Below are 25,992 nucleotides of genomic sequence, written 5' to 3'. Positions count from 1 at the left end.
GAGAGAAATATGCAAGTGAAAACAGAGTGTAAAAGTTCTAAACAAATATTTTGGAGGATTTTGATGTTTGAGGTCAACAGAGGATGGACTTTTTACTGGAGGTGGCGTTATTTTGGATTATGGACCGTCTAAGGTTAAAACGCCTTGCTGGATTTGTTTCTTACAAACATAACTTTTCACTTCACAAGATGTTAAATAGGGCCAAGTGAATTAATGAAGATGATGAAGAAACAAACTCATCTACATCTTGGATGACCTGAGGGTAAATATATTTTCATTAAGACTGTGTATGAGTTTTGAAAATCCCAAATTTGAATGTGTAAAACATTCCATAAAATGAGCACAAGCAACAAAACTGGTATTAAATGTAGATTTTTATTAATGAAAATTTGCCAAATATACACCCAATATCATCCAAGTAAATATTAAGTTCATATGTCTATATTCGAAAGTGGTAATTTGTTAGGAGAACAATTATTAGATCAGGGTTGAACAGACATTGTATCTCCAAAGACTACACACTGTACAGGTCAGTAAGCATCAGATTTGCTTAAACCAGAGCGTTCTTTAATCGGTTACGAGTTCGTTGACTTTTCGATGACAATTGCCAAATACAACAAACTTAGTTTATTCAATTTTCATGAAAACAAACAAAACGCACACTATAAAAACAGTTCAGGGCTATGATTCTACCCAGGAAATCATGGCTGACATTTGAATACATTATTTATTGGAAACCATCTGAATGTGATGACATTTGAGTTGCAGTTTGTATTTGCAGAATTCTGCCTTCTTGTGTTAATCCCTAAGTTTATACAAAGTTTAAGACAGGTTTTCAAAAATGGACGTATATTGAGACTAACCCAGGCCTGTATATTTCAGCATATTGAACAGCAAGCGTTAGGACACCAAAGAGATGATATCTTTTAGAAAATGAATGGCATGGAAATATTCCTGCCGTTCCACCAAACAAAAGATCTAGCCAGTGTACAAATGTTGATGTGAGTGTTTAGACTTCATTTGTCCGTTTGTTGAGATTCAACAGTTTCATGCCCTTAAATAAGATTGATCAATTTATTCCACAGAGAAATATCCAGTCTCACCAAAGGCTCACTAAAGTGCTTTAAGCACCACACATACAGTAGTTACCAATTAGGTGCCATATACTATTATTAAAAAAAAAAGAAAAAAAGAAAAACAATTATAAAACAAACAATCAGAAAAAGAAATTAAATGACAGATTTTTAGTAATTAACAAAGAGCATAAATGTACACAATGTTTTCACTTACTTTCAGTGCATAAATAAGATGATTAATGGACATTAATTATTGAGTTATGCATGTACGACTATATAACAATGTCTTTGTCCAGATAACCATAAAGGTAGAATGTAAACATGACATCAGTTCATTTATTTGTGAACGAAAGCATATTAAAATGGAGAGCACTATTCCAGAGCTTGCTTAGACCACTTTCAGTTCTTGAGGTCTACAGAAAACCTTTAATACACCAAGAACTATTTTTTATTTGATAGGCACAAAGGCAATTTTTAACTTTGCCCAAAAAAACACATATTTCTACAGAGCTATGCTATTCGTGCACTTTTTGTCTTTATGGGTACAAACAGAAAGCAACTTTTCTCATGTTGTGCCACTTTAAAGGTGCATGTGAACAAGAACGTTACATTGTTTTTCGTACACTAGCCGCAGTATACTAGCTGTGGTCTTTTCACATCCATCACAACCAAGCTAATAATACATAATACACAAATAACAAACAAAAGAGATACATGTGAAACTTGTAGAAGGACACCGTTTCCTGATGAGTTCAGCAATACACATTGAGATGTAAAATGAATGATTGTTATACATGTAAGCATAAGACCAATTTATTAAAATGCTATGCCTGAGATTTGAAAAAGGATGCAATAGACAGGTTTCCCACACAAAAGAACAATGAATTTCCTTTCTTTTTCTGACTTTTTCCAGTGAAGGCCGAATAGACACATCTTTGACATTTTGACTGAATGCACTCAAAATGAGCAATTTCTAGCCAATGATTTTTTTTTTTTGTGTGTGTGCATAACTAAATAAATGAATGAATAAATAAAAATAATAATAATAATAATAATAATAAAATGAAAAAAAAAAAAAAGATTGTTTAATTCTATAATTTTTAATTCTCTAATTAATTTTTAAATGACTGTGGGAACCCTGAATATTCCTTGGTTAAAAAAAGCTGCTAATAAACATGTAAACCACAAATGCAAAAAACACAAGTTAAATGATTACTGACAAATCATATGTTTTTATATGTAAGACAAATTATGTTAAAAGTAAAAGAAAGATCAACAACAAAATAAAAATCTACTTCTGAGATTAAAATGTTTATATTTGAGGGTATTGTTTTTTCCCCCCTCTTATATTAAGCATCATTAAAACGTCTTTTTGAGTTCCTATCATGTCCTATGCAGTCACCAAATAAACGTGTACAAACAATTTAACGAAATACCTGGACACCCAAGTAAATTGGTTGGTATTCCGAAGAAAGACTATTGTGATATTAAAAATCACAATTCAAGTTCACTTCATTAATGGAAACTTTGGCATTTGATATAGACAAACCTCAAGGGCTGTACAACGAGAAAAATATATGATCTCAACTTCACTATAAATAAAGGTGCTTCAAAAGGTGCCACAGAAGAACCATTCAGTCAAAGGTTCTTTAAAGAACCATCTCTTCCTTACCTTTTTATAATCTGAAGAACCTTCTTTTGACACAAAGAACCTTTTGTGAAACAGAAAGGTTCTTCAGATGTTAAAAGTTCTTTATGGAACCATTTAGACAAAAAGGTTCTTCTACGGCATCATGACGCACCTTTATTTTTAAAGAGTGTACGTTCACTGTTATTTCAGTCATATTGCATCAGTAATCACAGAACATGAACACACTTACAAAGGTTTAATTCTTTTCAAATCACGTTTAAAAAAAAAAAACTAGATAAAATTCACAATTCAACAGGTCTGAAACAGGCAGGGTCTTATTGGCAGCATATACGAAAGAAACGTCAAATATATTTTTCCTACATCCTCACTCAAATTCCTATTTTCAATTACATCGATTTAAAAAAAAATAAAAGGATAAAAAGAAAAAATCCTGCAATGGCTCTGGAAACAGGAACTAATACATAATATCTGAGGCATAATATGATGAGTGTTTTTTCTTTTGTAGGGATAAATACACAAGCATTATAGATTCATTTACCTGAGTAAGATATCATAAACTGTACAAAGCTTTTTAAAAGACTAAAGCACATACGTTAGACGAAGGATTACAAACATGTTACTCCACTGATGGTGTAGGTAGTGCAGATTAGAGAAAGGTGGGTGGACGGACATGAAAGTGGCTACACAATTCATACCTTCAACAAGAACCGCTCCATCACTCCTCCAGAATCTGATGCAGGACCTTCAGTAGGTTCTTCAGGCCGTAGATGTAACCCTGATCGGGAACGTCACTAGGGAAGACATGTGCAAAGTCAATCATCTTTACCTCCACGTCACTGACTGTTTCCTGTCCCGCTTCGCTCTTGCTCTCCTTCCTGTCCTCTTCAAGTCTTGCCAAGCCGCGGTTGCCGTTGGGCTGCTGCGAGGAGCTCCAAACGCCGTTGTCCTGTTTGGCTTGGTAGTGGCTCCGGCCGCAGCCTTTCTTGTGCAGGGAGTACATGGTGGAGAGGCTCTGATCGATGTTGTTGTTCTGCTCACAGGCCTCGGGTGCGATCGGGCTTTCCCGTAGGGTCTGAGAGACGAGATTGGGCACGCAGACGCCCTCGTAGACGAAGAGCAGAGAGCTTGCATAAAAGTTGAACCGACTCTGGCCTTCAAACCACTGAAGGATCTTCTGGACTTTGAGGATGCTGGCAGTGATGGCGTCTTTGCGGAGAATGTCGCCGTTGTAGAAGAACTTGAATAAACCTGCAAGACAATGAAGATGATGTTCGTAACTGTCAAGAAGGAAACCACCACAGATGATGTCGAATGTGTTATATTGTGACAGTTAATCTGAAAGTATTTCAATAGAATTTTCGATAAAATGGACAACCAATTAATTTTTTTAATAAATCCATTCAAATTCACTGACTGAACGGCAGCTTAAAACCGCTGTATGAGCATGTGATACGCGAACTACAGCTCTCGGCTGGATCAAAGAAGCCTGTGTCACACTAGTAGCCTAAAGTTTTAATGGATGACGATTGTAATCAAGTTAAAGATGATTCCAGTGACATACAGGATCATGCATTAGGTGTGTCCATTATTTGATGCACAAACGAACCATGTATGTGCGCTGTTGGCGCACTGATCACTATAACATCACATTTCTGCTTGAATATAGCTCAGTATATTCACACAGTTGAATACAGCGAGTGTTTTATAATGGATGTTTTGGATAAGTTTGTGAGGATCAGTGGTGTTCATGTACATATGGGCATCAAACGCTCCAAACAGCTCGTTCTGACAGAGGAACTATTCACTGATGGTGTCGAGCTGCTTTTAGATCACAGAGTTCAGAATATACATACTTTTAAGTTGTATAGAATATCTGCAGTGACATTTCTGCGAAGTATGTTTCCAAAAAAGAACATGGAATATTTAAATCTTGAATTTGCTTTGTTTAAAAAAAAAAAAATTATATGAAAATACAAAAGGTTTTAGTGAACTGAAAAGTTTGGGATTGCAGTATTGATTTGGAGAGGAGGGGGTCTTGGAGTAAAAAAAAGGTTAGTGAACAGAAAACTGCTTTAGGTAAATGCAGGCACGGTTCTATGGGGGTACTAAGAATTGAACATTATTTAATTTTTATTATTATTAAAAATTAAATTAATGCAACAAAGAAACATCCAAACAAGCTTTTTTGTTTAGGCCTATTTATTTTATATGCATTTTATTATTTATTTTTCACTTGGTAGACCTCGGTGAGTTTCTCATTTGAAAAGTAGATCCCCACTCAAAAAAGTGTGGGCACCTCTGCCGTAAACGGTATGAAGCTTTGACCCTGTGGTTGACCTTACCTTCCTTGATCGTGTCCTTCACAAGACCTCTTCCATAATGCTGGTCATATGTGTCAAAGCTGTCTGAGCCAACTTTATACACCTAAAAGACAGAAAGAAACATTTTAAACTAGAGTTGAACATGAATATTCTCTTCACAGGTCTGGCTCTCCCTCTAGAGGACATTCAAGGTCATTACAGTATCTCCTCTGATTGAATTAACTCCAATGAGGAAATGAAATTCAAGTTGAACTTCTGGAAAGGGCGATGAGGGAGCCAATGTAATATCGTACTGTGTAATTTGGGTTTATTTTGAGAGGGGCATTAAGTTCCTTTCTATATCATCCAAATCAACAGCGCAATTATGAGTAATGGTTCTGTTTGCTTGGTGGTTATGCAGATCGGCTCTTTTCATCCATCTGTTTTTCCGTACGGGCTGGCGGAGAGCTAAACCCTTGGGATGGCCTGAGACTGAGAATTTACATACCGTCTGCTCCCCATCAATATTTCACCAAGAAACTGGACCTCGCTGCCCTTTCTATGTGCAACTCCCATCCTGAAGATTTCAAATTTCCATATTTTTTAATGTAGTAAAAGGTCAACCAATCATTTTCCTTAAATGACTGGACTGTGCTTCTTTTACTTAAGCTTGAGCCACAAACATCCAACATACATGCACAAATAAAATAAAAAACAATAAAACAAAAGCTCAATTCTTGTTTGAAGTACAAGTTTTAAATATGAAAATACAAATATTAATAAATCCATTCTGATGGTTATATTACACTGTTTAAAAAAAAAAAATCAAAAAAATTAAGGCACAAATGTACTGTATTAAATGTGGCCTTATGTCTCTAAGTACGTACTGCATTAAAATTAAAGAATTTTCTGTATAGATTTTTTTTTTTACAGACATTTTACCTTTATTTTGAATTTTTCACTTCATTGCACTGTTCGTAAAATTAATTGATAGTGTCCTGGCAGAAATTAGCAGTACATTTCCTTTTTTTTTTTAAAAAAAACAGTATATAAATAATACTACGTGGGTTGTTGAACTTTCTAAGGTAATTATGCAATTATGTTAGTTCCAGGCAGATCTTTACCGCATTACATGCCCATATCACTTCACCAAATGATTTCAGTCATTTCAAAAGGTCCTTACAGCTTACAACAGCAAAAGAACTAAAACCCACAATGACTAGGCCAATAAATGTAACAAAAAAATAGGATAAAAATGACAACATTTTTTCCCCCCACAAAATGATTACATTTTTTATACTAAATTATTATGCTTTTATTATCAATGGAAAGCAAGCTTTCTTTCTTTCGCAGCTAAAAAGCTACAGAACATTTCTCAGTAGCGAGGTGGTAACACCACTGTTCTTGAAGCAGTTAAACTTAGAGTTTCGCCATTAGTAAAGAGGCTGCTGTCGAACTGTATAGAGAAAAGCACAAACTAAGGTAATAAAAGTGCTGAAGTCGTTACGTCTGAACCCAGAAGGCTAATTCATCATGGGTTCCCTCAAGATTTTACCATGGAGTTTAATAATTTTTTTAATAAAATGAAAGACAGTAAAACAATGTCTATGGTAAACATAACTTGACAATACTTGAATATTTTGTTCTACAAAGTAAAATGCACACTCTCACACCCCAAACATTCTTCTGTAGTTACTTACTAAAAATAAACTTAATCGCTTCAAAATTTGTGTTTTCAATATGGGTGTGTGTAATTTACCCTGTAGAGAAAAACATCAATGTATTGTCAAGGTATGTTTACCACAGACCTTATTTTACTCAGGAATTGAAAATTGAAAATTGAAATGATAAAACCCCAGAGGCAAATCTCGAGGGAACCCATGGAGAACTATTCTTCCATGTTTTAACTTCATACCTGCACCACTCTATTAACATACACTTTACACATCTACAATCACTCTATTTTGTTCTCAATCATGTTCTAATAACTGCATTAAGCCTGGCTCACACTACAGGATTTTTATTATGAAATCTGGTAGCAGCACACACATAAGGAGAATCTTTGCAGATTATCTTCCCTCAAATCTTAAACGTGCACACACTACAAAATTTGAAATTCGTGGCGCATCATGCCAGAGGGAGCGCCTCACGTGATCTCACGCAGCAGCTCATCAGCAATGTTTACATATGTTAGCTAGTGTGCAAGCAGCTTTCACTCACCCGGTACGTTCAAAACTGAGGTGATTTCACCCCAGCGCTTCTCTTTCTCCTTATCGGTTGTGATACGTGTTCGACACATTATACAGACAATCGTGTTACTACAAAACTTCAAGAAGCAGTTTCCTCCGTCTCCTATTGCTATTCAACGGAGCCATACAGCAGCTGTTTTGCGGTCGCGCATTTGCTGTTAAAGTGCTGACGTAATCATATAGCCGTCATCATCCCGATTTAAATCCTAAATATCAAACATGTTTGATGTCTTGTGTGCTTTAAATTAAAATAATTCTTTACACTTTCGACTCATCCCTTTCCATTATTCCTTAAAAATAGTTTAAAGGCTAAAATATGAGGTTCTGTCTGCCACTAGGTGGCGCTTTTGGAACTGCATTGATACAGCGGTTTTCCTGGTAACGGCTGTACACAAAGCAGTGCTGTGCTCATAAATGATACTTTCAGACATTATACTGTATGTTGATGAGATGAAATGAAAATGCCAAGGCAGTCGGTTCACTTCAGAGATAAATTAATATTAAAAACACCCGCCCTGCATTTTGACTTTGAAATGTTTATTTTATTATTTCACTTTAATCGTGACAGTCTTAACATATTTAATTTAACAGAGTGGCATTTTTGCTTACCTTTTACACGACTTGAAAGCACAGACTCTCCCTTGAAAAAAAAATAAAATCTGAATTTACAGGAGACTTTACATTATTTTAACCATAATTTGTATTTGTCGTTTTCAAGCCAACGCTCACTGAAGCGGCAACCTCCCGACGTGTTTTTATCTCCCGCTCTGTTCCATCAGAGGGCGCACATCTATAAAGATAGACAGATCACACTACAGCCACACGGACTCGAGCAGAGCTGTAGCTTATTTTATGTAAAAAAATAAAAATAATTATATGAAGTATTACGTAAGAAAATGTTTTTTGTTTGTTTTTTTACATGAAACCAATGCAACTGTATTTTCAAGCACTTTTAAGCACTTTATCCAAAATCCAAGCACTTTTCAAACCTTGAAAACAATGTTCAAATTCAAGGATTTCAAGCACCTGTACGAACCCTGTATATATGAATAATTGATTACATTATACTTCAGACATTTATTTTAAAAGGCATTTGACTTTATTAAAGGGAAGATGCACTGACACACGTCACATGTAATACAGTCAGGAAAGTTTTACATTACATATTTAAATCCAAGTACAAATGACAAAAGGCAAAACATATAAAGCCTCTTCTCAGACAACCTGCACATTTCATCTGAGATAATAAAGAAAGGCATTGCTTGGCATAAGTGAAGAGCGTTGAGTAAACCTCATCCATCAAGAGCGGATGATAAAGAGTTTAGAGGTCTCCACCCATGTTTCTCAAGAGAGAAGCAAAAGACCCTGAGGATGCTGGGAGAGGCCACGGTGAGATAAGCTCATCCTGTCTGATGGTACAGATATCCAAACATATCCTTCTCTCTCTCTCTCTCTCTCTCTCTCTCTCCCACCCACACACCCACCCACACTAAGTCATTTCATACTAAGCCAGTGATGTCTGCATTATGCTAACCCCTACCTCTTCATTAACAATTGTTAAAGGAAATATATACACTATTTGTCAAAAGTTTGGAATCATTACAAATTTTTAATGTTACTGAAAGCTGTTTACATTCAACAACGCTATTTATTTGATCAAAATGCAGTAAAAACAGTAATATTATGAAAAATTATTACAATTTAATTGTCAATCAATACTTGAAATACTGTAGTTTTTCTTGCTTGATTGTATTTTGAAAAAAAAAAAAAATCAGAAAATTCAAAAGAACAGGATTTATTTGAAATTGGAATCTTTTTAACATTTACAAATGTCTTTACTATCACCGTTGAAAATGCATCCTTGATAAATAAATTATTTCTTTAAATTAATATTTAAAGAAATTAAATATTCTCTAGACCTGTTTGACAACTTTCCTTCACCATCATGGTTAATATGATTTGGTTATATGCTTTAGGCCATTCTTCTCTTTTTTTGGTGAACAGATTTTACTTTTTTTTTTTTCTGACAATATGACTTACTGCATGAACTTCTCATCCGTTCAGTTTTAGAATGTGCAGCAGAGAAGGATTGAATGTTTTTGGAGACCACCGATGGAATTCTTAAAACTACTTGCACAACATAGAAGATGATTTGGGGAGTCATTCTTTATGGAGATGTTAAGGGCTCTTTGGACCTGTGGGTTCTTAGAATGGCTCACCCTTTCAAGTCAATAGTCCATCACTGTAGTTATACTGCATGTAATGACACTCAAACAAGAAGAGCTGTCATCATCTGCATCAATCCCCAAAAGTCTGTCAAGCTTTGAGAAATTACAGATATCTCTGGAATTTTCTGTGCTATTTCCAAGATTGATTCACATATACAAGCTGCCAAGAAAACATATGACTAAACAAGTCAGATCGGTAGCGTAAGCTAAATGAGCAGGATGTGTTACGCAAGACAGCTGGTGCAGAGACCTCGCTCAGATCCACACAGAGCATTTACAGAACATGGATAACAAACAGATACAGATAGAAACACTCCGTACGCTCATTAATAAAATAACATTTTCAAGAGCACTAATACTCATACATTACCATTGTTTCACCACTGATAATAATAAGAAATGATTCTTGAGCAAATCAGCATATTAAAATGATTTCTGATTAAGTGTCACTGAAGACTGATGTTGAAAATATAGCTTTGTCACAGGAATCAATTACTAGTGGTTAAACGGATCGTAGCTGACCCGTAATCCATACAGACTAGACCCTACGGTTCAGAACACACGTGATTCACAGATTAGCTGCACCTGTTGAACCATCATAGAATGAAAGTTTATTGATTCCTCTCTCATCTCATTATGCTTGAACAGACAAATACAAATAAAATTGTCAAAATCTCTGCAAGTATTCTCGTAAACACTGTCACTATTGTTTTAAGTGAATGTAAACAGTAGAGAAGAAAATCCGATGTGTATCTGTGCATTAAAATGACCGCAGCCTATAAATACCTGATGTCTGTGTTCTTAATGCTAATCAAATAACAAAACACAGCTTTAACCAAGATAGTGTTATTTTAGATTTAGGCATAATTATTACATTTGTGTACCTGAATACTGATGTTAGACCTTACTTTATTTGAAACTTTGTTCTGTTGTATTTATCCATGTTTGTAATTTGTGTATTTGTTCACTTGCTTTTAATAATGTTTGAAATTATTAGTTAGGCTTAGGGATGCAACGTTACCATTTTTTCAGATCCGATCCGATCCGATACCAGAGCAGTTTTTTTTCTTTTTAAATCAATGTAGAATTTCTTTACTTCTCTGTGTTCGTCACTCGTTTGTGTGTTAAACACAATCTACTACATATGAAAAAATATATAATCATAATCTATGAAAATAATATTATAAACTAGGTTAGTGGATTATTCAGCAGCAAAAGATATACTGTAAAAAGTAGAACGAGCTATCAACTTAAATAAATGATGGTAACAATATTACACATAATATTATTTTAGTAGTTTTTAAGGCTTGATTTTTTTTTTTATGCAATCTACCTGAATAAATCATGTAAAATCTCCTAAATTAATTAATCTATGACACAATGAATTTAATATAATTTGTGAAATGTGCTCATTTATTTTAAGTTGATACTCAAAAGTCTGTGATTTTGAGTGAGGCCTGTTTGTATTTGACTTGGAGTTATTTTGTACATTTAAAAGACTGTATACAGCCAAACAGCTCAAGTAGGAAAATACTTGAGCAATACTGGAAAGTACTGCACTAGCACAAGCAAAGCTACTGCTCATTGAATGAGGCTTAATGCCTTAGAGGAATAGTATCCATAACCATAAGCGCTACTCTTCTACATAATAGTAGCGATTGCACTGCATAATGGAAACTTCAACGTAACAGAAATTCTTTCAAATGTCAAACTTAACTGAACATTAATAGATGTTTCCCTTCACTCAAAAACACATAAAATAGCATTTAATTTTAAAATTTACTCTCCATATCCAGCCATATGCAAAACATGCTGGGAACTAACAATAACCTCTAAAATAAAATTGCAAAATTGAGCTAATTCTCTTAAAATAAATAGGTAGCCTTCTTTCCTTAATTTTTTTTAGTTTAATCAGTTCCTCAATTTAAGCCTCAAAACTGCTTGTTTCTTAAAAAAAAAAAAAAACACATCTCTTGGTTTTATTAGTAAAAAAAGTCCTCAATATTTTCTATACAACACTGAACCACAATTTCTTTAATGAAATATACACACTATTTTAATTACCTTAATTTTTTTTAACGAAAATTACAAGACCCAGGATTCATTTTCTACAGTGTACTCTAGAAAAATCACAGGTGCACAATAATTGTATATCCTACAATCTAGTGAAACATTTTTATTTACAAATAAGTGAATAAGTGTAGGACTAAATCTGGTAAAATGTTACACATTGCTCTTTGTATTGTTGTAAAATACATTCATGAAAAAACAAGTAAGCCTAAATACATTTATTTATAAATATATATACTATAAAAGACATTTCTTTTAAATGTATAGCACAGTAATGATAGGACAATAGATAGGTAAGAACAAGAAAGACTATTAATAATCTTTCATTGCACAGAAAAGTATTATAATACAAAAGGTGCCAATACAGAGCGGCACAAAATGCTTATGCACATCCCGTGCGCAGAATGATGCGCTTGAAGCAACACGGAATGCAGCCCTCCGAGCCCGTATTAAATCTGTGTGATACTTTGAGCCTTTTCTTTCACAGTAACCTGAGTTACTGTGCGCTCTTGAAGAGAGTTTCATCATTTTGACTAACGGAACGCAACACACAGTTTGAATGCTGAATGGACGAGAGCTGCAGTGGAGAGAAGCTCATTTGAACTTGAATTAAATTCATTTGAACTTCATTTAACAACTTAAATGTTCATCTGTACCTCACATTGAACTATGGAACAGCTTCAGAACACTTGAAATATAGTGCATGAAAACTTTATGGTGCTTTATAATGTTTTTGTGATTTCGTGGGGCTCAACAATAACACAGAATAGTACGCACAATATTGGATTTGGATCGGTTGCGTCTGAAAATGACTGTATCGGAGCCGATACCGATACTTCTCTTTTTAAAAAACCATTAACATTGAAAATCTTAATTTTTCAGAACTTTTGAGCGGTATGTGTTTTAGGGTTGCTGCGATAGACGTGTTGGCGGTGATACCGGTGTTATGCCGCAACACCGGATACGTCCCTCACCATCATTTAGATATTTTTAATAGTAATAAAAATCATTTAGTTCAGTTGGAGAACAGACACAATTAAAACTGAACGCGGCTGCTCAATGGAGCACACCGAACGAACGACAGTCACGCATCTCAGATTTCGTTTATCATGTGAGGAGAGTGAGTCGAGATGACTGACAAGAAGAGAGAGGTGAGACAGACAAGACGATGGCAGAAGAGTTTCAAAACGAAATGTAAAAGCACCTGTTTTAAAAATATTTTGGATTTTGAAAAGCCTGTTGACCTGCCATTTATCTAAGGTGATATTGGAAGGTTTTTTTAACATTCGTTTCTCATTTATTTGGTTCCACAGTATTTGCTGATTTTTATTTTATTTAAACTGTGTGATTATTTTACAAAGCGTATGCAGTCCGTGCCTCCAAACTTTCTTAATCGTTTTGCTAATAAATGTTCTATGTTTTATAATTAGTTGTTCCTCAGTCTTTACTGATTTTCAGTTTTGTATAGGCTACCTATTTAAAATTTGTAAGTTATTTGTTATTTTATATTAGCATGGGTGTATGTTTATTCGTTTTGTTAATAAAAGTTATGTGTTGTATTTTGTTGTTGCTTGAATTGAATTCAAGCAATTGATGCTGAATTGCCGCTAATTTAAAAGTGAGAGTAAAATGCGCACGGTGCTTTTACAAGCTATTTAAGCAAAGGAAAGTGAGGGAAAGTGAGAAAACTCAAACAAACTAAAAACTGCTTGAAGCCGAATTGCCGCAAATTTAAAAGTGAGAGTAAAACTCAAACGACCCGTCCCCACCACGGTGATACCGGTATTACCGGTGTTGCCACACGACAATTAACCGGTGGGAAAATGTCCTCACCGTCACAACCCATGCTCATGTGTGAATATGACAGCATCTAACACCTTAAAACACATTCAAAAATTTAACTTTGCAGAACCTTTCTATTCCCTCACACCAAAAAGAACCCCTTATGATTGTACAACTGTATAACCCCTTATGATTGTATGAATTTATGTTTTCTAAAATATTTCATTTCAGACATTAAATGGGAGTTTAAAATTCTACATGTATTTTTATGAGAGCAGTATCAGCAGATCCCAATTGTTTCTTAAATTTGAGATTATGTTTTTTGACTAGGAGCATGGATTCCTTTTTGTGGTCGATTATAACTGCTTAAACAACATTATGCTTAACTACAGTGGTTGAGATGATCTAAGTTCACCAGTTTACAGAGGATTTAGGATTGCTTCAACCACTATTGCAGTAAATACTAAGTCCACTTTTTTAAATAGGCTTCTTAACAAGCGTTCTTGCATGCTCCGTTTGATTATACAGACCAAATTTCCCTCCCAAGCTATCCAAACACTTCACTCCAGCCGTGTTGACGACAGTACTACTACTGCCTAATGTGTCCAGGGCTCAGTAAACGTGTGACTGTAGTAGTGCACACAGCGCTGTGTCTTTACCACTGAGCTTTACCCCCTTCTGTCTGCTCTAAAGCTGCTGACCGTTAATTAGGCCTAAAACCTCTTAAAACACAAGGCTCTGGCACCGGCTGTACCGAAGATTATCATTAGATGAAATGGCAGGACCTTTGGAAGAGCGAAGCCACATTCTGGACTGAAAGACTGAGTTGAGTAAGGCAGTTGTAAGTAATAAGTACTATGCTTCTTTATCATTGAATAAAAGCATCTACAGACATCTAGAGGACTGCAGTGCAGGTTGTATACAGGAAGTAATGATGACTCAAAAGAGTCAGTAGAGAGTGGAACAACCACATCTGAATGTGTTAGGTGAGAATTTGACACCGGCTGCCTACTACTTAAAGCCACTTTGACACCTCAACCCCGGCGGTTCTGCTTCATATTACACAGCATACCATACCAGCATACGACCCACAGGCAATTCACAATGTGAAGGTGACAGCAGCTAACACTTCTCTAACGCATTCAAAAACAGATCTATTTTGGACCTTGCTATATCTCCACTGGGGCTGCATGAAAAAATAAATAAAATAAAAATCGCAACGAAATCGCAATCGTGATTGGCATGTGCATCTTGTCAGTGATGCAAGGTTCTGTGATCAGTAGTAAATCTCCATCCGAAGGCCAGAGGGCTCTCTCGCTCCCTACACCCTTACACCCTTCTGTAGAAATCCAGGATATCCCTAAAGTTGTTTCTGAATAAACATTAGATTTAAATGAGACTAATAAACACAGGACTATGACAATATATGATTTATCGGAGTTCTTATTATAATTTTCATTATAATAAAGTATATAATAATGCAATGCTAATCGGCAGCCTTTATCACTGTTTATCTGTGTAAGAAGCCATATTATCTCGCAGAAGGATTTATTTCAAACACTCGACTGACGTTATGAAGTGGGTTTGGAGTAAAAACATGTTATTAAATGTGGTATCTTCACGTGCTTTCAGATGGAGCAGCATTTACTACACAGAGCCGTAGTTCACTGAGAAGCTACACAAACAGCTTTCATTATCGCGAATGATTTCTTCGTTTTCATAATCACTCGGAACGGCTTGGACGCATGACAGTCAGCAGAAGTGAGAAAAAAGTATTTATAACATTAAATATGCATATTTTTCTTACAAGAATGCATTGATTTGCTACAGGAGCCCTTTATTCACCCCCCGGAGCCCTGTGAGGCAGATTTTATTATGGATGCACGTGCTTTATTTGACTATATTTGGACTGTTGAACAAAAACATCCGCCTACTCCCATTCTAAAGCTTGGAAGAGCAAGGACATTTTTTAATATAACTCCGATTGGATTCGTCTGAAAGAAGAAAGTCCTATACACACTACAGTTGCCAGTCTATATATTTGAGTTGACAGATTTTATAGAAAATAAAAAAGAAATCATGTAATGCATGATGGTCATAGAGTCTGATTTTTTAGCTTCAGACTATGAATTAGTGGTCGACCGATGTTGTTTTTTTGACAGCCGATGCCGATATCTTGGAAAGCAGGATATAAAGCCAATATAATTATTTCTTTTAATTGATATTTAAGAAATTTGAAATAACGTGAAAATGGATTAAAAAATAAATGTTAAATAAACATACTTTAGAAGACAGTATTTTTCACAAATAAATATTTAATAAAAATATAATTAAAAAGGAAGTAAACACTGTAACCAACAGGGCACTCAGTATTCTGGGAAGTTTGTTTGCATTGGGAATAATTTTTTTTTTTTTTTTTCAAACAAAGCCAAGGTAACAGTCATTTTACAAACAGCACACAGTGAAAATGACATGAATATGACAGTGGGCAAATGCATAAAGCGCAGCATAGTTTGAAATCACGAGTTTAAAGTTTGTTGATCACGCATTTCCTCCTGATCGACCTTCACGCAGACCACACGGGATCATGCAGGATACAAATGCACACTTCACCAGATCTCACAACAGTATCAGACTAAGTTTTCAAGGTTTGTGAATGTTCATTAGTCATTCAAAGATTTGTTTAAATTATATAAATGTGTATTTGCTGAATGCTGACAGCAAACAAGAAAGTATTATAATGTTTGCCTTTCTACTACTAATAATATAAAAGCAATCGTTATAATAATTTTTGTATACATTTTAATTCCTTTGTTTAACCATTCTATCTGATTATTAGCCAGACTTCTATCCATGTTAGACAGAACTATTAAAGACAACAGCTAGAGGGAGAATGTAAGCACCGCCTCGAACGCATAGGCTGATGCCGATATTTGAAAAATGCCAGATATCAGCCGATATATCGGTTGACCACTACTATGAATTCAGTTGGAGGATATCAAACACATTCGATATTTTGAGTTTTAAAACACATTGTTTTCATTGTCACTCAGCAAGTGTACGACGCCTAGTGTCTTAAAATATGTTGTGTAGTGTATTCCAGCCTTAATCAATAGGGGGGCGGGGAGGAGGGGGATTCTCAAATATTTAATGTAAGACATTAATGTGAAACATTTTTCATGTAACTGTAATAAATTTTTTAATGAGATCAGTAACGGTAAAGGGACATTCACTATTTTTGATTTCATTGCCTTCAAATATTAGGCAGAATGTGTAGCATCAATTTTGAAATCGAATTAAAAATAATACATTTTTTATTAAATGTTTTTTTTATTTTTTTTTTTATCATCAATTAACCCAAAGAAATACATGACAGATTATTTGATAATAAAAATAATTGTTAGTGTATAGTGTATTGTTAATTGCTAACTGTAAATTGTTAATTGGTAGTGTGTGTGTTTGTGTGTGTACTTTTTTAATTTTTTTTTATGTATGACATGTAAGCATGTCAATAGTTAATTCATTAGACTTTCAGAAATAATCAAAATAATTTTAAAGACAAAAACATACCCTCATCCCCAGAACCAAGAAGCCAATCTCCTCCATCAGCGGGTATTTCCTGATCTGCTGTTCCCGTTTCTCCTGTGAAGCGAAGGGGTCATAACTCTTCTGGCCAATCTTCACATCCATGATGCATGGCTTCTGAAAGCTGCGTGTCACGTCCTCCAGCTTGAGGTACAGATCTGTGGAAGAGAGCGAGCAGACATGCTGACTAAACATGCTGTACAGTTTATCCACCAATCTACTCATAGCTTCATGCATCCATCTGTGTACCTGTGGGAGCGTCTGGTGAGGACCACGTGCCATAGTACTTGGGAAGGTGCGCTTTGAGGTCTACAAGAGAGGGGTCGCAGTGGTCTTCAGCATACACCTGACAAAAACAACAAGATCCCACTGTGAAATTTCTGCATTGGAATGGATTCATCAGGACATATTTAATACTGTAAATGCGCGGTCACTTTAGCAAAACTTGTCTACAAGAAAAGTATAATAGTATATCAATGCATGAAGCACAGCTCACACAGAAGTCACTTTCAAACCAAGCAGCTTTCTGTTGCTCAATGTGGTGAATTTGTGCGACCAACTTGAACACAAGCGGAATCTGCATGGGAAAATGTGCCCTCATTTGTGCCCTATAGCTTTTTTGCAATCTCGTGATTCTCGTGATTCTGAAGTCCGTACTGTACTGGTTTAGACACTATTACAAGAGAAAGGTATAAACAGAAAATCACAACATATGATGGACGTGATCCTTGTGTTATGAAGAGGATCGATTTTTCAACTAAATTGAAATACTTGCCTGCCATCGAGGTGGTGGATATTGACAAAGCAACTAACCCTGATTGCAGACAAGCTATTTCGAAAGTGAATCCTGCATTTATATGAGGGATATGTGTCACTCTTGAAACTTTGCTGCAGCAGCATGTACAGGGTACAAGCATATGGCATTTCCATATAATCACTAAAAAGCTGTCACTCACTTCAATTTATCGCAGTCTCACAATATTCTGATATAATCAATGACGCTCTCTAAACTACAACTATAATATCTTATTTACATCAGGTCTATGTGTGGCATTTAAAAATTAGTGAATTCTGACTGTCTCACGCTGAATATGTAAGAGTTGGCACCCTGTATCAATTTTTATGTCTTCATTAATATCTTAATATACTATTATATCTTAACATATTATTATATCTTATATTAACCATTTGCACACAAGCATTATCCAACTCTGTTCCTCCCGACCACAGACGTAGGTTTAAAAGCCAAATTTTCCTGTGTTTTTCCCCCCTTGAACAACAAATTTTCGTACATGATAAAAGCTCCTTGTGGTTTCTCGGTTTGACCGATTTGAGCATCTATAAACAATTTTGAGTTTCTGCTAGCGAATCCTATATTAACAAAAATCACTTCCTGCCCTCCAGCTGCATTTCACGCCACAGCAATGACGTCATGTGCAAACTATAACTGAGCGATGGTAAATGTGACCACACCTTAACTGTTCGTTTATAAAAAATAAAATTAAATAAAATTTAAAAAAAAAAACAATTATAAAAAATAAATAAATAATCACAATTTCTACCATATAGTGTATGTGCATGTTTTCAGCTTGGATGGTAACCATATTTTAGCCACATGTAACCGGGTGTGTCTCACTCGTCCTTAAAAGTGAAGCTGCGGGCTCTTAGATCGCCCCCTGGGGGTTGGCTGCAGTACAGGTCATAAACCCCACCCTCTCCATGTAAACGAATGGGACTTCGGTCAAAATAAAAAAAATGAAATTACACTTCTAATACAATATTCCGAAATATGGTTTTGGTCATTTAAGGTAGTTGTTATCACGCTATATGTTCAATTGTTCGTTTTTGTGATATGTTTGATTTTAGTTAGTAATTTGATGCTATAAAAACGGGGCGTGTCGTTATGGTTGATTGGGTCTGCGGGAGTTTGATTCCGCAGCTCCACCTCACGACTCTACTGCGCAGACTCGGGCTCCAAACGAATCTCTACTGCGCAGACTCGGGCTCCAAATGACAATTTACTCAAGATGGCAGCGGCCATACTGAGATGTATTCGCTTCACTTTTCTACAGTGGAAGGAAGCGGAGACGCGTTGTCCATCTTTTTTTACAGTCTATGCATGTAACTAGTCAATATGACTCCCATTCCCCTTCTTTGTCTTTTTTTTTTTTTACCGTCTCAGAGGGGCAACAACTTTAATATTTTTAATACGCCATCAGCGTTCAGAAAATATATAGTCATCTCATTTTAATGAGAAAGTCTTTGAATAGGCTACCTATTAAAAATATCCTCTATATAAACATGAGTGAGCAACTTTAAACTACGCTGCGCTATATCTGGTTTCCTGCTTTGTAATTTTCTCTGTATACTGTAAGAGAATTTTGTGTTGCCTAGACTTTCTTTGAGAAAATATGATTGCCAGTGCACACAAACTCAAATACTGAGTGTACTGTTGGTTATAGAAACAGCTGACTGTTGGTTAAATGGTATGATATCATACATCAGCTTTATATAAGCCACCTTGCTCTGAAAAATATCTGCACTAGACTAAAAAAACCCTATTCTGGTCAACCACTACATATAACAACGATTTAAACCCTTGCTTTGGTGCAGTGCTGGATTGACAGATGAGTGGATGGCCCTTCACTGTCATCCAGGACATTAGTGTTTGCACTACAAATACTATGCATTCACGTGTGTCACTACTTCCCTATGCAATTTTAACGATTACACCACAAAACATTTTGGACTCCATTACAGAGCTGATCACACGCAATCAGATGACCAACATGGATCGTAATGCCAAGCATTAATGGGTTTAAAAAAAAATGTTCACAAATGTTAATGGCTCCGTTTCAGTCTTCTAATTGCACCAAAGACAATGGATGACAGAATAATACACAGAAAGGGAAATTCTGGGTTCTTCATGTCATACTAAACCTGTATGACTTTTGTGAAACATAAAAGATGATATTTCGAGAAATGTCTCAGTGTTTTTGTCCATACAAATTGAAATCAAAGGTCATCAAATCATTTTGGTTACCATTCTTCTTCAAAATATCTTTTGTGGCCAACGAAAAAAAAAAAAAAAAAAAAACAGGTCATCATTTTGGTGTAGACTCTATTCTCTATATGTGCATACCAGTGGCGTGCGGTGGTGTTTTAAAATGGAGGCATTATTTTTTATTTTATTTAATATTTTAAATACTAATTATACATTTCATAGTGTTTTATGCATTTTTACATTTATTCCAAAATAATAACTAAAGGCAGTAACAATTTGAACAATATTTTGGAAACACTTTACAATAAGGTTTCATTAGCTAACATTAGTAAACTACTTTAGCAAACGAACTAAAAATGAACAATATTTCCACAGCATTTATTAATCTTAGTTAGATGCTATTTTCACTAAGTGAAAATAGTATTTTCTTGACAATATGCCATTTACACTAAGTGCAAAATATAGATTGTATTTACACTTAAAATAGCAATATGTTCTGCTATTTATAGTAACTGCAAATAGTGGCAAATATCTAATGTACTGAATGTAAATTATCATTTTAATTCAAATTATTAAACGGATGCCACCATATTGGGACAATATGGTCCCTACACCTACCCGATGTGATGAGATTTGAAAACGTAAAAACGAATTTGAAAAAGTTTGGCAAAAGGTGGAACCTGGGTCAATTGACTTCGGCATGCACTTCATCATCTTTGCCACTGGAGCTCTGTTTAGACTATTGTCTTTTGGGTAACACTTTACAATAAGGTTCATTAGTTAACATTAGTTAACATGAACTAAGAATGAACAATACTTCTACAGCATTTCTTAATCTCAGTTAATGTTAATTTCAGCATTTACTAATGCATTATTAAAATCACAAGTTGTGTTTGTTAACATTAGTTAATGCACTGTGAGCTAACATGAACTAACAATGAACAACTCTATTTTTATTAACTAACGTTAACAAAGATGAATAAATAGTGTAATAAATGTATTGATCATTGTTTGTTCATGTTAGTTAATACATTAACTAATGTTAACAAATGACACCTTATTGTAAAAAGTGTTACCGTCTTTTGTAATGTTGACTCGGCCAATCACACGTTTGTGGGCAAAGTTAGTGTAAATATCCTCTGCCAATAAGGCAGGCTATTTGCACTTAGTGTAAATAGACACTCCATTTCTTTATTTGTGAACTGATGTTCAGCTGTTTGTTTTTAGCTTATTTTCGGGTCATCGTCATAAAAGCCCTGTAAACACTGTCACAGACACGAAGATACATCTTTCATTTCATCAAGCTGAATGCTCACTAACTGATACAGTCATCACGTTTTCAGGCCATTTCAAGGTTTATTTTGATGTGACACAAAGCAGTGATATCTAAGCGGGTGAGTTGTTTACTAACTTTATAATTAGTCTTCATTCAGTCCGAGAGCTCACACGAAAATAAGAAAAAAAAAAAAAAGAAAAAGTCTCATGTGACTTTCCCCCATTCATTCTCAATTACCTCCCACTAAACCCACGGCATGCTATGGGGTCTCTGTTGAAAGTCAATGGGCCGAAGGGAGGCAAGCCTCCACTGTAACTTTTCCCGCGGGTATAGCTAATGGACAGAGTTACTTTATAAAAACGAGTAACTTTAATACTTTTAATGTTATTGTAACAGTTCGTAGATCGGGAAGGAGGAGGCGGGAACCGGCGAACATCCAAACAAGGTTTTAATAAAATAACCAAACATAAAAGTAAAGCGGCAGCCCCTCACGGACGACTGCCACACACAAAACATAAATAAAAGTCCTGGCCTGGTCCTCTCTCGTCGTCACTCCTCCTTTTATCCTTCCGGAGCTCCTCTGTGGGACTCGAGACCGGTGAGTGGCGCAGGTGTCGCTCATTATCATTAACTCCACCAGCCTCGCTCCGTTCCCACGGCTCTCGGCCTCGCCCCAGTCATACTTAGTAATATTTGCATGGTATAATTTTTGTAATATTGATTATTTTCTCATCCAATTTTTTGAGCCGACATTGCCTCCTCGGAGAAAACGCCCCGGTGCATACTGTAAAATGTATTTCGAACCATGTGTGTGAAATGAACAAGTCCTTGCAGGTCCTTAAAGTCCTAAATATCTGATTGTCGTATCATTATGAGACATCTTAAATTTGGGGACAGAAAGTCAGGAAATGCGATACAGCCAAATGTGATTATTAAACTTGCACTGTTCTACGTTCTACATGTTTTGCGGGTTTCAGAGCATGAGGGTGAGTAATTAAAGACAGAATTTTAATTTCATATCCCTTTTAAGCCCTGATCTCAGAGTTAGAGCAATTATTAAAACTTCGTTAGCATCATAGTTATTGTCTTTGGTGCGAACGTTATTCCTGTGGTTGAATTTTCCTCTACCTCAACAATGCTTTTCTGGGATCCATGCATGTATGATGAAATATAGGACATAACTTTTATATATATGACATGACCCTGAGTTATCAGGATGCAATTTGATTTGCTTTAGATTCGAAGGATGTGTCAAAATGATTGTGGCGATAGACAGCATGTCACAGATGCTGTTGTCAGACCTTAACCAGTCTTGAAGCCAGAACATTCCTGTAATGCTCACCATACTGTAGAACTGCATCTCTCTCGGTCCTCTTGGAGGAGGCTGCAGCTGTTTCAGGACCGTACCATCAGGATGTTGCAAGATACCTGTGATAAAAAAAAAAAACTCATAATCATTATCGTTATGATCACAGTGCAAATGCCAAACAATAAGCACACGCTACCATTTTTGAAATACGCATTGATTTATACAGATGAATACACGCTCGTATCCATTGAGTTAAGTGAAGGACTGTGAATAGGCCCTTCTGAAGCTGATGTGAGGGGAAATCACAGCAGTGTGCGTAAATGACATCACAGGCTGGCCTATATGCTGCTGAGAACTAGGCTGGCAGGGCTTAGAGATTACGGTCATAGACTGTGAAGCTCTGGATTTAGGTCAGGCTCCCCCTCTTTAAATATAGCTATTTTAAAATCTATTCACAACATTGGTAAATAAAAGGAAACACGACCAGGATGAATTTATGACAACAATCAACCGGGAGGAATTTGCTACCACAGACACCATTTAAATAAAGTCTTTATTTAAATGAATACCATACATCTCTTCTACCTGAATCGATTCTTCCAGTGACTCACAGTACATCTAATTTACACGATATTGGCTACACTCTAAAGAAAACAATAAGTTGCTAATAAACAAAGCCTGTTTTAGCATCATTACAATTTTTTTTTTTTGCATTGTAATAACACTATCATGACAATTAAAACATTTCCCTCTTATTGCAATGCATCTGGATGGTTTATTTTTCAGTTTGTTTGTCATTTTATAATCTTGAATGATTACGCTCATTCATTAAAAAAACAGTCATTTATTATGAAAAAATGTTTATGAGGATAAAATTAAATAATGGAATAAAATAAATACAAACAGTAATAAATTCAGTACACACTTTTTTTAAACAATGTTATTATAAATATTAATAAATGTATTAATTTGTTTGATATTACAGTTTTTGTTATTAGAAGTTATGGTAATATGCTTAAATACTGTCATAATGCCAAAAACAAACAAAAAAAAACTTAATGGTCTTAAAAATAGACTTTTGTGTGGCTCAAACAAATGTGTGACAGGCTCTGTGAGGTTCACCCAAAAAGAATTTTGCAGTAATAAAGAACTCTAGTGGACGCAAATGTAAGTCAAATATTTCCTGCGTTTTACCACATTGGTCAAATACTGTTTAAAATTACGTTACCACTGACTCACTATATGGGTCATACATCTAGAGTTGTTTTCTCATATCAGGAGACAAATCCAACTGAGTCAGCAACAAAACCTATCAGCCCGTTCAACTTTTTTCATTAAATCTGTAGCGGCATCAGGATGATTACTAATCACTAATCAGGCATGAGGACTAGTTGTCACATGAGCTATATGTTAGTAATATTTAAAGTCAACTCTAAAGACACAATTCTTTTGTTTTCGCTTTAGCAGTAGTTTTCTATGATTGTTTCAAGCACCTAATGAAAAAAAAGATGTCTTAGAATCATTTTTATGAATTAAATTCCTCAATACTAAAATATATTTTAATATCTAATATGAATAGCTGTTGTGTAAAAAAGCCATACATTCAGGTAAAGTTCAACAGTAAAACAAAAACAGATTTTTAACTGAAACTGTTTGTTTGTCAATTAATTTTTAAATGCAATGTTAGCATCGGAGCTATTTACATGTCAAGCACAAGGTCAGCACCATAATCCAACATTTTTTAAAGTATTATATAAAACATGTTAACTTGACATAAGACAAAAAAAAAAATCTATAATGCATCCAGGTGATACATTACAGATTACACTTAAACATGTTTCTGAATAAAAACGTTTTAAGGCAGCATTATAAAAATTACAGTCCACTGAAACTGTTCTCAGGATGAGACCATTTACTTTTTTTTTCATAAATTCACATCATATTCGAGTTATCCTGATTTTTATTCATTTCATTCATTTTATTTTTTGTGGGGATTTTCATAAAATTCTGCAATCACAATATTTGTTGGCCAAAACAACAGTTTGACATTTTAAATGCTACATTACACATTTAAATGTTTTCATGTATAAAGTAGCATTTATATTTTTAATTTTACATAGGCTACACTTTTGCTTTTTCATTCAAAATGTTGTTAATGCTTCATAATTGTTTTTCTGTGCAAATTTCACTGAAAAAAAAACAAAACAAAAAAAACACATTTTTAAACGGTACATTATTATACATTTTTTTCTTAGTCTTCGTAGCTTCATAATTGTTTTGTAATTACGGTTTCATTTGAACTAAAAAGCATCCGAAAGGTTGTTTAATGACAACTTACCCCATACAGTGTAACAGAGAGCATGTAGTCACAAAAGATCAGCTGCATCTTGTTTCGTAGATAAAAACGGTAGTATTTAATGGACAGCTTTATACAGAGAAAACTTTAAAGTATGCGCATATGCTGTATAAAAACTGCCAGAGAAATGTTCACCGAGTTCGTGAAAATTGTGACAGCTAGCCCCGTACACAATTATAAATAACAGAATCCTGGTTCAAATAAATAGGAATGACATAAAATGTGTACTGACCCACTTTATCAACGCCATACTTGTGTCCGGCCACCTGATGAGAGAGCGGCACGCAGCCGTTCAGGTGAGCGCTCTGCGCGCCCTCCGGTAAACACGAGCCGCGGGTCATTAACGGACGCGCGAGCTCCAGCCTCCCCAGCGCCACAGACGAGTCCATTATGATGCTGAGCTGACACTCACACCAAAGACCTCACTGCAGTGGCTCGTTATTTCTCTAAACTACTGTCCTCCACGCACGAATTCAGGTATTGATCGCACGCCCTCGACGCGTCATCCTGATGTGTGTGACCGATCGCGTGCCATCAGTCACGGCGCCCACGCTCGCGACCATATAACGCGCTTTTCACCTGGGCCACATCCCACTTCCTGACTTCAGAGATGTTTACACTCCTCCCAAGGTAATTGGTACGAGATGGTAGATTCGGAGAGAGCGTAGCACAAAGATCGACACGATATTCTGGCGGAGTAAGTCATATCGCACGGAACCTCGCAGTTCTTCTGCGAACGCTTAGCTGTTTGTTTCCGCCCCGAGAGACACGCTGCGTGTGACGTCACGACGCACAGAGAGCGGAACCGTCACGGAATACGTCGAGCTTTTTATTATTATTATTTCTCATGAAACTTCTAACGTCACACTGGGCATCATTTCGGAAATGTGAAAAGATTAGGAGCAAAAACATGAACTATAACAGTGAAAATATTTCTATAAATGGCAGGCTCACCTCTAAATACTTCCGGGTAGGGAAAAAAAAAAAAAAGTGTAATCTACGGATACGATAAAAGTCTGTTTATGTTGCTGAATGTTCAGTTATGGTGACTAATGGGAACGCTGATAAAACTAACTACTAAACAAACATCGAGACGGGAAGCATTT

General features: G+C 35.5%; 1 protein-coding gene across 2 annotated transcripts; it reads right to left on the bottom strand.

Annotated features, from left to right (window-relative positions):
* Positions 1–356: 356 nt before the first annotated feature.
* ipmkb (inositol polyphosphate multikinase b) lies at positions 357–25,686 on the bottom strand. 2 transcript variants are annotated; one of them, XM_058793985.1, is made up of 6 exons: positions 25,119–25,686; positions 22,564–22,649; positions 17,191–17,287; positions 16,927–17,099; positions 5,070–5,151; positions 357–3,975 (listed from the first exon to the last, which is right to left on the bottom strand). In XM_058793985.1, the coding sequence occupies exons 1-6, from the start codon at positions 25,273–25,275 to the stop codon at positions 3,443–3,445; spliced, it is 1,128 nt and encodes a 375-aa protein (XP_058649968.1). In that variant the 5' UTR covers positions 25,276–25,686; the 3' UTR covers positions 357–3,442. The 2 variants fall into 2 exon arrangements, with proteins under 2 accessions (XP_058649968.1, XP_058649969.1); XM_058793986.1 differs by lacking the exon at positions 25,119–25,686 and adding an exon at positions 24,869–24,922.
* Between the last annotated feature and the right edge of the window lie 306 nt (positions 25,687–25,992).

The sequence above is a fragment of the Onychostoma macrolepis genome, chromosome 12 (assembly GCF_012432095.1).
Source record: "Onychostoma macrolepis isolate SWU-2019 chromosome 12, ASM1243209v1, whole genome shotgun sequence".
Lineage (NCBI taxonomy): Eukaryota > Metazoa > Chordata > Actinopteri > Cypriniformes > Cyprinidae > Onychostoma > Onychostoma macrolepis.
This window is presented reverse-complemented; position numbering and strand designations above follow the sequence as displayed.

Bases quoted from the DNA above. Each gene is read 5' to 3' on its own strand.
- ipmkb (XM_058793985.1), bottom strand. From the start codon at position 25,275: ATGGACTCGTCTGTGGCGCTGGGGAGGCTGGAGCTCGCGCGTCCGTTA. The intron at 17,288-22,563 runs GTGAGCATTACA...TGTTTTTGTCAG, and splicing joins AGATGCAGTTCTACAGTATG to GTGTATGCTGAAGACCACTG. The intron at 17,100-17,190 runs GTACACAGATGG...TCTCTTCCACAG, and splicing joins CTCACCAGACGCTCCCACAG to ATCTGTACCTCAAGCTGGAG.